Source organism: Brachionichthys hirsutus, chromosome 1, assembly GCF_040956055.1.
Source record: "Brachionichthys hirsutus isolate HB-005 chromosome 1, CSIRO-AGI_Bhir_v1, whole genome shotgun sequence".
Classification (NCBI taxonomy): Eukaryota; Metazoa; Chordata; class Actinopteri; order Lophiiformes; family Brachionichthyidae; genus Brachionichthys; species Brachionichthys hirsutus.
Genome location: NC_090897.1, coordinates 3,160,688 through 3,175,216, shown reverse-complemented (window position 1 = coordinate 3,175,216; position 14,529 = coordinate 3,160,688). Strand labels below are relative to the sequence as shown.

The following is a 14,529-nucleotide window of genomic DNA, read 5'->3' as shown; positions in this document are numbered from 1 at the left end:
GTGACGACAAAAAGAGATCAAAAATATTTTGAAATTGGTCAAATTAATCAATAAACCCTGGTAAACAGCAATCACATTTCCTCGTGCGAGCATTTGCATAATGTCTTGGGTAATGGGGAAATTGACAGTTTGTACTGTCAGTGATATTAGCTTAGTTTGATTGAGCTCAAAGTAATCCAGAACAGAATCCATATCAGATATCTGCCTTTTACTGTCAAACAGAAAAATGCCATTAAGCCACCTGTAAGCTGGATAAAGATAGACAACGGATGCAAGACATCCACTAATAAGCGGAACGGAGGGAAATGCAGTTATTTAGTTCATTATTTTAGTACTAGACTCTTACATCATTAAACATGCACACACAGCTATATGATAATATGATTTTCTTGAAATGACTTGTCATGAAATGTGGCTACTGCACATCAGGACGTCGCGATGCTGATGCTGAAAGAACATATCGAGCAGCACTTTAATAATGTTGAATGCCCACACAGCTAATGAGCCATATAGCATACACAATCGAGACATAATCAACCCACACACAACAACAAGCTGCAACTGTGCAAGCAATATGTGGCCAGCCATTATCGCACCAGACAAGCAGTCATGACAGTCGACGCCATCAGCAGCAAGCGCACATCTCTTTTGGACAAGAGCATCATTTATAAAACTGTCTAGGATCTGTGGCTGGCTGTGGCTGGCTGTGAAACGAATTTCCCCTCACGGGGATAATAAAGTTTTTCTGATCTGATCTGATCTGATCGGAAAGCCTAAAAAATGTCTTGCCTCCATAAAGGAATCAGTTTTACAAGCCATCCACACCAAGATATCGCCCTCTATGCAGCCACATTCAAACATAAACGGGCAGCACACAATTGCTCGTGAATGCTGATGCGTAGAAATGAGGCTGCTGATCAATGGTTCTTTACGGCGAAACATGGCCGTTCGGTTGATCGGCAAATGTAATTCATCTGGCGAGCTTGGCCTGCGTTCGGATTAGGGCTCATAATCAGAATATGGAGTGTAGTCCATGTCACTGGGATTATTTTCAGGCTTTGCATGATCCATATGTGCAGGCGGTGAAGATGTGCCAGATGGGATGACTGCAGAATAGCAAGCCTGACGGCACAGCCGTGTGCGCCACGGCAATTTATGATGTACTGATAATTCATCAGCCAGTAACCATCCGGTCTGACCCTTTTATCTGCAATCCGGGGGTTGAGAAAGTGTTGGTGAGGCAGCGCTAATGAAAATACCGAGCAGACTTTAATTTAAGATTTGAGTTGGCTTTGAAATCGGAAAGTGCTTACGGAAGAGTTATGGCTTCAGGTGCGAGCGCAAATGGCATTCCTGATTTGAATGTTTATGATTGCGTAGATCGCTAATTAAGAATTCATATTAAGTGAAATAGGAATTTGCGAGCGGCTTCGCCTTGCAATCTGTCCACAATTTACCACCTCGCCATCTGTGTCACCGATTTATCCTGCCTCTGGAATATTTGCACACAAGGGTCAGTGTTTACATCCTGATGAGCACATTCTCCTGTCAAGTGGCGTTAATGATGTCAGCCATTCTTCATTTAGTCTAGGTTCTCATCCAGTGTCGAATGTCTATTAGTTTTTCGTTGTGTTTCACTGCACCCAAGTTTTAGCTGACTAAATGCGCATTTCAGTCCTAATTCAAGCAAAGAAGTAAATCAATATTTCCATCTAGTTTTAACTAATGAAAACTCTCAAGGTTGTTGCTTGAGACATGCTTGACCAACCAAGGCTGAAATCTTTGTTATTGTGCTTATTCATTGTGTTTTTTTTTAAAGCGATCACAGCTTTTGCTTTGATTACAATTGAGACCGCAGACAACCAGCGTCAATGACAAGCTCATGTAACACAAATAATGAGAACATTCGGAGGCTGCAAAGCTCGGCCAAGGCTGAGTCTTCCCACCAAAGCATTCATTCTTCCCATTTATATGCAACACCTGCACTGGATGCTTTTCCCCCACCATGATAAAAGGACACTTGGAGCTTAACTTTGTGTAGGAAACACCTGTTTCTGGTGAGTCAGCACTTCCTGTTCTGTGGGTTTATGATAATTAGCTGACTGGTTCTCATCCCCGATGCGTGGCTCTTCTTTTGTGAGAGTGTATCAGAAATGTTTTTTGTTAAATAGCCGCCTTCATGTTTATCACAATGAATAAAGTAAGTCCACGCCTTTACCTGGACTGGATTCAAAATTCAACTCCACTTTCTCCACCACCTTTCATGGTAATCCATCAAGCAGTAAATCCATGATTGTAAAAATGATCCATTCAGGATTATCTTCCAGTTGTAAAGTGGAAAAGAAATTGATCATTTTAAGAAAATCCATCACGTAATGTTTGTGTAATTTCCCGTTTTATTTTAACGGTTGCATTTTGGTAGTTTTCTCTGCGTGTTTTTAATTTATGCTTCTGCCGTCTTCTGTTTGGTCGGTTTTAGATTTCTGCATTCAGTTCCTTCTCCTTCTGTTTGTTCCTCGTTGCTCCCTGTCTAACATTTCTCCCTCCAGTGAGTGACTGTCTGATTATATCCACCTGTCTGTGATTGTCTCCTCCCCGTACCAGTTCTTTCTCATTGTCTCATCTCCCCGTGCATTTCGTGTGCTTCCCCTCGTTAACTGGCGGTTCGTCAGACGTTTATTCCGTCTGCCATCGCTCCGTGTGTTTTCCCACCGAGTTCACCTTGTGATTTCCTTGTGTTTATTCTGCTTTTTCCAACTTGGGTTGCTTCTTGAATATCGTCTCCATCTAGAGTCTTTTTGGTTTGTTCTCCTGATTGTCTTGGACCAATATGGCCGACGTTTGGACACTGAGCTCGTCTTAACTCTTTTTGTTACAGCTACCTGTTTTCAGAGAGGGTTTGATCTGCAACCTAGTGACTCTGCTCATTGTCTGCACTTGGGTCTTTACATTCGGGCCGAACGGTACAAACTGGCCATCGTAGACTGAGTGTGCACCGAATAAACCGATACACACTCATTCATCTTCTCAATTGCTTTTATCCGTAATCGGGCAGCAACAGCACTACTCACTGCACCACCATGCTGCCCAGTTTAAAACTCGTTTCTGTAGACTCAAAAGTCTGTTTGTCATTGTCTCCAATGGATGGAGGTTCTGCAGAAGGTTGTGATTTTTTTTCCTCTAGGAGTTCTCAGATTAAACCAAGTCAAACAAAACATTACATAAAATGAGTCTATGAAAGATCAAAAATGCCGCATAATAATAATAATAATAATAATAATAATAATGAGTTGTCATATTTGTGTGTAAATAACCCCAGTGAACAATGAACTGAGCTGTCAGGCAGAAACAGCGTGCTGACTGTCACACACACACACACTTTACCTTACCTCTCAAGGCATCTTCACCACCTGCTCACCGCCACAGAACCTCATTACACTCCACGCCGCGACTGTGAGCCGTGAGTAAGACCAGCTTCATAACGAGATTTAAATATGCATTTAATTTCTGTCAGAAAAAGTCCCTTTTTCATTTTTCTCCCTCTCAGCTGTTGCCATGACAGCCCATTGATCAGGTGCGTCTCAACACATTTATAAAAGGGGCTTGGCATTGATCATTTGTGTTGAAATGTAAGTGTGAAGAAGGTGGATGATACAGAAGATAAAATAATGCTTTTAAACGGCACTATTGAACAGTTAATAAAGGTGCAAAATCAACAATACAAGAAAGAGGATGCTTCGCTGCATAAGACGGGGACCCTTTCTCGGTGACGGGGGTCTCTGCTCTGTAGAAGACAGACTTCAGAATATAAATGTGGAATATGGAAAACAGTGACAGGATGCGCTCCCGGTACTCTAGACTGCATGGGGAACTTGATGTCAACAGAAAAGGATTCTGATGCACAGGCATAAATTGGGTTTCTTACATATGAAAATGATATTTCGAGCAGAGATTCTTGTTATAAAAGTGAAAAAACTGTTTCGATCATTTGATGTTTAATACCAAACTGCATTTGCAGTACTTTGATGTAAATGATATTACGTTGATCGTCATTTGCTGTGTGAATCATCTTCTTCTGACGGTGTTACACATTAATAATTGTTTATTTGCTATGCAGGAAACTAAGATTCAGGTCGCAGAATTTGTTTATATATTGCCACTAAAATCAGGGAAATGTAACAGTGCAACAGTGCAGTACATAATCCATGTAAAACAGGGGATTACTGCCGACTGTTGGCATCCTTCATGTGAATGTCCTGTTTGGTGGAACGTATTAAATTCATGGCATGCTGTTTGTATTAAAAGTTCATTTTGTTCACATGTAAAAAAAAGGGGGGAAAGTTAATCTGCAGGACTCTAAATAAGAAAACCCACCAAAGACACTGCTTCTTCAGCAGTGAGCTGGAAGATGAAGCGGATTAGACAGGATGTATGCGCACAGTATTAGGCTTGAGAGGAAGATGACGAACTGCAATGTTCGAGATACGTTAGCACAAATCACCCAAAAACAGAACCGGACTCACACCAGCTAAAAACAGATTTAAAAGCAAACACGAGCAATGATGTCTCCGAGCATCACTCATCCACACACCTCACATTCTCAACCACATTCATCGTCAAATTTCCTTAACCTTGCATTCAATGTTTTCAGTTTGACTCTCAGATCTCTCTCCCGTCATCGAGCGGCTCGTTGTAACCTTTTGTTCGCTCGCAGAATGATTCCAAGAACTGAATGCGTAATTAGCTGCTGCTGCTTTAGCAAGTCAGAACCTAATTGCTTGCTGAATTGAATGGATGACACGGAAAGTGTGCCGTGTTATTTGATGCACACGAGCCTCATCATTTGCTCAAACTCTGATGACTTTAGATGGAATATTGGTGCACTAACAAATGCATGCGTTCGCCGTTCCCGTTAAAGGAGGATTATCTACTTTAACAGACAAGGGCTACGCTTTAGACTCAGTGCCGCACCTTCCACTCATTGATGATCAATAACCATTGATGCAACCCCATTGGAACAGGTGTTGGGAGACAGAAGATAGTGTAACTGACCTATCATAATAGTATTTCTAGACATGGTCAAGATGACATCACAGTTAAACCCCATGTACAGCATTCAAATCTCACAGCACAGCGTCAATGCTCTGTAGGTCAAGGCAACAGCTGGTGCACAAACTTATTGCAGCATGCATTGTGTAATGGCCAAGAAAACACCCAGAACATATGCCAATCAAGCATTTGAGCCTGTAGTCAATATGAGCCTTTGTGACTTAATGGTGGGGAAAGCTAAATTCAATCAGGAGGTGATTGGAACTCGAAACCCCCCCCCCCTGTGAGGCAACAACAGGACGAAGCTGAGCGCCAGTCTAGATGCAGAAGAGAAACGGAGAGAGACAGGTTGAAATATCGACCTCTGCAGCTTAGTTCAGTTACAGAGGAGGGGGGGTAAATTCAAGCAAGTAAATTAAGAACCATGTAAAAAAAAAGCAGTCAATATGAACTTTGAATAGTCCAAAGAAATTGAGCTCTATTGGGCAGGTTGATTAAAACACCAACAGACACACAACTTGTAAAAAGAGGATTGAAAGGCTTACACTGTGTTGCATTGTCCTCCACACTACCCTCTGGGAGCAGCAGAGAAATGAAGAAGAAAGACATGGAATTGAGCATCGGATAAATAGAAAGAGAGAGAGAGAGAGAGAGCATAGAAACAAAAGTAGAGTATCTACAGTATTAGCTCAGGAGGTAAATATGTAAATGATAAATCGCACCGCTGAAATATTCTGTACACTGGCCTCATCTTGCACCGTCATGCACGTCAGACAGTTTTACATTAATTCCACTCTGCAGAATCATGTTAAGTTCTATTGCCATCTGATCTATCTGATCAATTCAAATAATCTGGATCTGCATATAAACTGCAGCATTACATAAAGGTTTAACCTGAAGCGACCTATTGATCCGACAGGTAGATTAAACATGACGGTTAAGCATCTTCCACAGATATAGTGCATGTCAAGTAAGCAAGACGTCCTACTCTCAGCTTGTTTCACTGATGAACATGTCAGATTTCAATGTCTTGTAGTGAATAAGCTCCTCGGTAAAAGGGGAGAAATCCTTTCTAATTAGGACGTATACGTATACCACTGAGGGTCGCTTTAATTAGAAGTTCTCCTTCTTTTTTTTACCTGCATGGGAATAACAAAACGCTGCTGGACATAATAAAGAAGAGTTGTGGGACCTATAATATCCATATAATAACTTGTCATCTTAAGATCTTCTGTGTAATTATATACTGGAGCATGACAGAGTCAACCTCCAACACCTTTTATTTCAGTGATTTAAGGTGATGCAATACATCTTTTTACAGCCTTAATTAATGTCCTAGGATTTATCATCATTGGATGGATGTTGAACCTGTTTTCAGCCTCCTAAGGACAATTCCACATGCAGCGCATCCATTCCTGGTATGTTCGTCATTAGGTACATTTTCTTATCAGCCCTAATGGTTTCTGCTCGTTTCCTGGAACAATATGTCCAAGAAGGTTATCAGGGAAAAATAAATGACACGGCTGCAACCTCTATTAAGAACTATTTCAACAGTGCAATTACAAACACGGATTTATGTTATTTTCTTGGTATCTTTGGCCTCACTTTTTTTTAATATATTTTGGCCTTTGAATTTGAAGCTTGGTAAAAGCTTAAGACCTCCACTATAGTAATATTTTTCAAATTCTCCACACACATAAAGCTGAGTGGATTAAAAACAGAATAAATGAATGAAATATAAACCCCATTTTTTGTTTCCTTTCACTCTCTAGTCTAAACTAATTCTTCGGTTGCATCAGGCAAAAGATATTAATAGTATTTTAGATATGCATGTCTTTTTTTAAAATTGTAATTACAGTTACACCATCTCCTTTCATTCATTTAGATATTTTCCACTCGTTTTCCCTTAGCCTTATTTGCCTTTTGTCGGTACATACCAGTCTGTCTAGGCTTGTTCCAGCTGCCGTGGTCGGCCTCTCTTTAGGGGTGTAGGGTCTAAAACGGGTGCTGAACACATCTGAGATTCCTCGGACAGACCGGCCTATTCCTGACGGCTTTGGTTGGCCGCACCCCTGAAAAACCTAAAACAAAAGACACAATTACCAGAGAGGAGGACGGGCAGAAGGGGATACTGAAAAAGGATAAAGAGAGGCCATTCCTTCATTGATATAAGATGTGATCTTCTCATTTCAAATCTGAACAGATATAAACCAGGTTATTAGCAGTGTGAAGCTGCATTAAACCTGCACTAGACATTCATTTTGTTCCATGAAAGCTCTAGTTTGTCTCCTCTGCTGACAACTTACCTTGAAAAGCCTGAGTCCATTTGCTCACAACACTCTTACAGGTCTGTGATTTGAGATATAAACCCACATGGAGGCAGACTGGAACCAATGCTGTCTGGCAGACATACCTTTTTTTTTTATAGGAAGTGTGTAGAAGGAGAAAAATATGTTCCTTGAAAGAAGTTTTTAGAATGGATCGTCAAAATCCAACAAGAAAACATCATTCCTTTGACAGGATATGTAGGTTAAATCCCTTTATTGTGAAGCTTGTTGTATTAAATATTAATTATTAGACTCCGTATTGACTCGAAAATGATTGAGAACACCGTGCTCTTGATGTGCAAACTGAAATTTTTATCATTTGCAAAATAATCCATCATTACTTGAGCCTTCAGTCTCGTAGTTCATCAAACCACATTGCGAGATTTGATTGTTTTCAGATAGCCTTGCCTCTCAGGCTTTTGGGATCGAGATGACACACCTCCAAAAGCACGGCTCATTAACATTCCTCTCTTGGCTGTCTGCCCCCCCTGCCTCACTATGTGATGGAGCACTCTGCCCCGCTACCTGGCTATCAAGAAAAGAAGCTGTCTTATCTCTAATATTTAGCAATTCTTCACCATGATTACAATTCCAACACGCTGTACATCACATGCCTGTGCAGCTGGAATGAAAGTTCTGCACAATATGGCCTGCTATATTCTGCAAAGTCCGGTTATTAAACGAGGACTACAGTACGGTTAAAATGGGAATGTGGGGAAAGATTGTAATCTCGGATCAATCTGTCAGCCAAGGCCAAACGTGCAAAGGATGGGGAGTCAAGTGCAAAGACAATGGGAGAATTTGGAAAAGGAATGTGACATCAACTTCAAAATGAACTTTGGCATTTCTGGTATAGAAATAGACCAGAGAAAATCAAACAAAAAAATACACACTTCATGTGCAAATAATACCCTAGATGTCCTACTTCTTTTTAAACTTAATTTATTCTACTTGATATTAGATTTGCCCGTTCTATTTTTGGTGGAAACACCAAGACCAGTTCTCCTTTTGCAATATTGTCAGGAGTGAATATTTCAGGCACACAAATTAAAAATATTAACAGTGAGCATTCTGGAAACTTGTTTTGTGTGTCAGCTTCTGTTAGTATTTTTAGGAGATAGGTCTGTGTACTATACATAAACTGTATTTATATTTTAATATACAGCATTTTCACCCACATCATGACATAAAGATGGATAAAAATTACAACCATTAGAAATAAACAGCCTGAGGATGGCTTATATAAGTTATTATGTCATTGTAATCAGTTTGTGTCATGCAAACATAAATATCCATAAATGTGCAACAGATAATTAAGACACTAAGGCAGCAATTGAACTAATGATATCTAGCATGTTTTTCTCCTGGAGCGCTGCTAAAATGAAGCTGTTTCAGAATGAAATACCTTGGCTGACACCTGCATGCTGTTATCCTGCATGGTCATGATGGCCTCGGAGATCTTGATGTCGACTGGCTCTATAACGGCTTCGATGTTGAAGGGCCCCTCCAACCTGTCTGCCACCAGTAGCATAGCATCTGTCACAACGCAGAAGACTCAAGTCAGCGAAGAAAGGCCAAACACACAGATGTCATTGCTTCTGTTGCTATGCATGCGTTCATTTGTGGGCATAATGAGGAGCACACTCAAGGCCAAACCATTAATGTCTCTCTCATGCATCCAGCTCAGAGGATGCAGAGCAACGCATGTAGCTTATATATAAAACAAATACATGCTTATCTCACAAATCAGAGAAAGGAGAGAGTCTTATTTATACAGATGATCCTCACTGGTTTAATGACAAGCGTATCCCAACTTTTCTATGGCCGAGAGGCGGGGTATACCCCGGAAGCGTCGGTCGACAGGGGTTTCGTTTAACAACAAAAACATTTAGTGACGGGGTCTTCGTAACGTAACTCCGTCTCTGAGTGATTGATTGTCTCCTGGGGTCCAGTATATAAAATACATACACAACCCAATCCCAATATGCACATTATGTCCAACAGTTGTATTACCGAGCATGTTCATCTTAAACACTTAAATCTATGCTTCCTGTCAAACACAAATTGCATTAAACACCAAAAGCACCAGTTTGGACAATAAAGAGAGGGATGGAAACAGGTATGTAGAATTTGTGTTGCATGTTTAGTCAGGCCTGAAGACAAATTCAATTCAGTCAAAAAAAAAAAAGCAAACAAGATGAACATGATATTTGCAGGGGCCGCGACCTCATTCTTGATGAACCTCGGCGTGAATCAATTTATTACTCCACAAGCTGTCACTTTTCGTTTTCATTAATATGCAGAAAGAAGGTAGCATTGATTGTTCCGGACTGTTTGACGCCAGCGGTAAAAAAAAAAAAAAGAGTTTCATATTTTCATGAAACTGTCTTGTCTCTCAAAAAAAAAAAAACATAATTAAAAGTCTGTTCTTGTTTGAGGGGTTAACACTGGTTAAGAGGAGAGGGCAGATCACACTGAGAAGCCTTCCATCACTGTTCATTGACATTTGCAGGAGGGTTTACCAATCATGAAATGCCAATTTACCCCTGCAGGGGGCTGCTCCCTGCAAAAGGGCAGCAGAAATGCAGTTCTTCATCCCCCAGGTCCATAGCAGTTGTAGAATGGTGGTGAAAATCATTAAATCATGATGATCATAGAAAGACCTCAGAGTGATCACTGTCCTCCAGGAGCAAACACTGATAGCTGGGCAATGGGCTGAGAGAGGGGCACCCACCAAGCACATATAAGCTAACGCCGCACAGTGACAATGCTAAATCTAGAATGGTTTTTGTTTTAGCAGCTGCATTTAATGTTTGGTTAAAGCTACCATCTAGCAGTCAATGACATGAACAGACTGAACCATGGGACTTTTCTTTCAAAAGGAACCTTTATATCTCATGATCCTAAAGACAGTTGTGTCCTACAGAGGATAGAAATCTTTATAATTTATCATTTTATTTTAAAAATACAGTACATAAAACTGCAGTGTTTTAGAAACAAAGATCGAGGAGGAGTAGAAACTGTGGCTTTGATTTACCGCTGGGTATTCATGATAACAGCAGGACCGATCAACTCAAAATAAAATATCGGTTTGAAAGAATGGCACAGAAATAGCCTGTTAATGGAATCAATGAAAGAAAATTACACACACGTATAATTACAGCCTTTTGCCTTCATCATACTTTGTCTCAAATTAACCTACTTGAGCGATGAGAATGTTTGAGACACTTAAACCATTGCATTCTGAAAAGTGCAAACCTTTTGTCGACTGTTGCAGAGAACGAGGAGTTCTAATGCATTTCCTCGCCTGGTGTGGAGACTTTAATTTATTCAGGCGGGACAGATTAGAAGGCTTGTAAAATTGACAAATAAGATCATTGGGATAAGCCAGGTATAGCTCTCACAATTACAGTGTAAAAGGTCAGCACTGAGGAGAGCCAATACAATTCAGGACTGTCTCCGCCAGTCTGTGCAAAACGAGTTGGAGCTCCTGCCTTCGGGCTGGCATTTCCAAGCGCCTGTCATGAGACCTAAGGAACATAAAGTCTGCCTCCTCTCAGTGGCCATCGACAGGCCAGGATATTAAGCCCATACACTTGACTGAGAGGAGTGATTTAGAGGATGACTGATTCCAGAGGACGGCACACTCGGAACGCTTAAGAGGGACGAATAAAAAGAGCCCCAAACATCACTTCTCAACCGAGAGCCGGCAATTAACGCCAAATCAAACTGTAATCACCTGGAGATCGATCTCAGTAAGGTCGCATTGTACAGCCATAAATAAATAAATAAGCAAATGCAGTGTTAAAAATAAATGCAGGTACTTTTTTGTCTGCTGATAGGATATTAAAAGAGGTCCGCCTACCGGACTGACCCTCGGATCGTCATCACTCGATGAGTCTTGGCAGTAACGAGAATTTGGATTAACTTTGTCAGCTGTGAAGGCGGAGTCTAAAGCAGCCTGACTTCTGTTTCATCCGAGCTTCTTCTTTGTAAACGCTAACATGCTAGCTCACCTCTTATACTCCTGTGCAAAAACATTTGGTGACTTTGGCACGAACGGTCGTTTATCTCATGTGTTGGCCCTGCGATGAACTCTCGACTCGTCAGGGATGCACCTCAGCTAGCGGCCAATATTATTTACACATGATGGATGGATCTATGGGATTTCTTTCCCCGCGTAGGGCAATACTTTTGATCAAACCTTCCCAAACTCCAACCAGCGTGCCAACCTGTCGACTAACGGAGTCTTGGTTGACTCAGCAATACCCTAATACCAACCACAGTTTATCACACATTGCGTTTTACACCTCTTGCTAAAGAGACAATTAAAAATGTGCATATGTCGTCCTGTTCTGCCTCCTACAAACGTGCTCGCCTCTTCTGTCTGCACACCTGTTAATTTTCTGTGAAGTCTCAACTTAGGGCCGATGCTTAGTTGGATTTCCATTCGAGTGCAGGTCGCTGCACAGGACCAGCTTGAGTCCTGTGAAGTGTTCGGCTGCCCATGTTTAGAGTATTGCTCTCATGCTAAAAAGCCTCAGTGGCATTCAGAGAGAGAGAGAGTAGGCAGAAACTGGCAGCGTGTCAGACACTCATTCTTTTGTGCAGACTGTGACTTTCTGATTGGTTAGACGTAGTTCATGTTCAGATCAAAAGGGATTCAATTTTACTTTTTTATTTTGGGTAGGTTGCTTTCAGGTTTGTAGAAAATAAAGGAAAGTGCTGCCTTAAATTGCACTGGTGAGTATTCACAGCTGTGACTCAAGAGGGAAACATGTTTTTATTTGTCTGCCGGGTGCCAGATTTGAATAATCAGCGAAGCTTTTAAAACATTCTTAGAAATTAAGGATTTGCATGAAATCATATATTATTTGCGTCAGTAGAGTGTCCCTGAAGAGATACATCATGTTATCCTTTATTTAATGTAGATATAGCACATATCGACCATTACAGGATTGCTGTTAACTGATATTGTGGACTTTAATAATGAGTTCACAAATAATTCACTGCTTGCCCTTTAATCAGGTATTAATATTGATCGATTTGTCTCATCTTTCTCAACAGATTATTGCACAATAATATAATTAACTTATATTAACAAAAGAAAATCCAACATTCATCCATCGAGAATTTGAGAGTTGGCTGCAGAATGCAACCCTTTTTTTAAAAAACTAATTTGTTCTCTAATTGAATTTTTTGTTTCAGTCATCCAAACGGATTTGGAGAAACTCATGCGTGAAGTCGCCCCTTAAGGAACATTCGTGCGTGAATCAGTGACAAATGAACAACTTCTATGATCTCATGTTATTTCTCCCACATGCTTCTGAGCTCAGATCAAACCTTTTTAAATTTTGGTCACTGCATAAGTAATAAAACTTTAATATAGTGAGTGAATATTGAAGCGTCAAATACAACCACTCCACGATCAATTTATGTCAGCGACTACTAGATCCATGCCGAGCAGGTAACTATAAATTATTTATGTGCGGTCTGCTTTTCCTGCAAACTGAAGATAAATTGCATAGTTTAAAATATTGAGGAGAATAACACTGACATGAAGAGAGTGTTGTTTGCACCCTCCCTTTCTGTCATTTATAATTTTACAGACACACATCGATACGGACACATTTCTGATTTCCATATAACATTGTCGGAAAATCATTCTGTAGGACGGAATAAGAAAAACCTCCACAGGGTGTTACTTATGTCAATCTCATAGCCATTAATTTTTTCTGTGGGAGCTAATAATGGGCTCTCATCCAGGTCATTTGCCTTATAGCTATGTGGTCACTTATAGATTTTAGGGATGGAAAATCTCAGACTATTTCACACTGCATTTGGCAAACTGGAGCGAAGTTGTTACTGCACTCTGCATGACTGCTCTGAAGCCACACTGGTGTGCAAATTCAGATTGCAGAAATGGTGCAGTCAATATGCCCAAATTCATCTAGTGACCTTGTATGTAGAATTTAAATGCCTATTGCTGTCCCAGTTATATGAACTGGGGGCTCCAGTGACACATATGAGCCTTTTCCAAAGCAAAGGTGTCATAAATATATCAAATTGGGTCACATCTTTAATTTGATTTCCCTCAAACTGAGTGCTTGCATTAGTACTACAAGTAGGAAATTAATGACGATTGCTAACTTGCGCCACAGCTGCAAATCTGCCCAGCATTGCGCTAAACTGCTGAAAATGGTAAGAATAATTTTAACCATCTGAGCATGCAAATGGGAGAAAACGTCTGCATGAGCATTTTCGATCCAATAATAGAACCTGATGACAACCTGCATGCATCTGAGAGCAAATTGCTCCATAGATGGTTTCTCACCGTGATGGAAATGGCACTTACACTGACAAGTGTTTAATTAGAACAGCTTATGTCTTAGATCACTTTTTGTAAACCCTTCTTACAGGTTTTCTATATTTAAATTGCTAAACTAAGATGTGATATAGAAATGTTTCACCACCTGATGTTTAGCCTGGAATATTAAACGCCACAGCGAAACAGAAGGTTCATAGGACGAGACACGATAATCAACGGATGCAATTAGAGTTTCTCGCCGTTGCAGAAGTCACTTTAACGGCGAAGAGACGACCGACTTACAGTTGTTACTCTAACATTGTACTCCCATCATGAACAGATTTCAGGATGCTTTTTACAGTTTGCAGCTGCAATAGATGACAGCGGCCTTGGTAACTGGCCTTGCCGACGTATCCTCCCATCTCTAAAGAATCTCCAGACTGTCTTTAGTTCAACTTGCAGCTGAATCACTGCTCAATAATTGCATGAGGAAATAGGCCTGATTATTATCAGCATTATCATTTTAATGACATGATTCTTTTATATTTTTGCATTAACACATTTCTCTACTGCAGCAGCCACAAGATGACAGGACCCGATTTCTTCAAGTACAGTATTGAAGTACTTTGAAGATGTAATGACACAATGCGAAAACAAAAATGAGGATAGCAAAATGCCACTCGGTTGTACGCGTGCAGAGTCTGACCGGCTCGTTGCATTTAGAAAAAAAAGGAGCTGAATGTTGGTTCTGCTCCAGATGTGTGTGGAGATCACTTCCACTGCTGCAGGCTACGCGAGTCACGGAGCCTTCGGCTCTTTGACAGGCAGAAACCCACAAGCTAGCGT

The 14,529-nt window shown here is 40.6% G+C and overlaps 1 protein-coding gene across 1 annotated transcript in view; it reads right to left on the bottom strand.

The window, feature by feature from the left end:
* gpc6a (glypican 6a) overlaps positions 1–14,529 on the bottom strand; it is an 87,461-nt gene that overhangs the window by 11,598 nt on the left and 61,334 nt on the right. The window contains exons 5-7 of the mRNA XM_068756195.1: positions 8,782–8,912; positions 6,987–7,130; positions 5,595–5,624 (exon numbers count right to left, since the gene is read on the bottom strand). Of these exons, the coding sequence (XP_068612296.1) occupies positions 5,595–5,624; positions 6,987–7,130; positions 8,782–8,912 (305 nt within the window). The remainder of the gene's footprint in view (positions 1–5,594; positions 5,625–6,986; positions 7,131–8,781; positions 8,913–14,529) is intronic.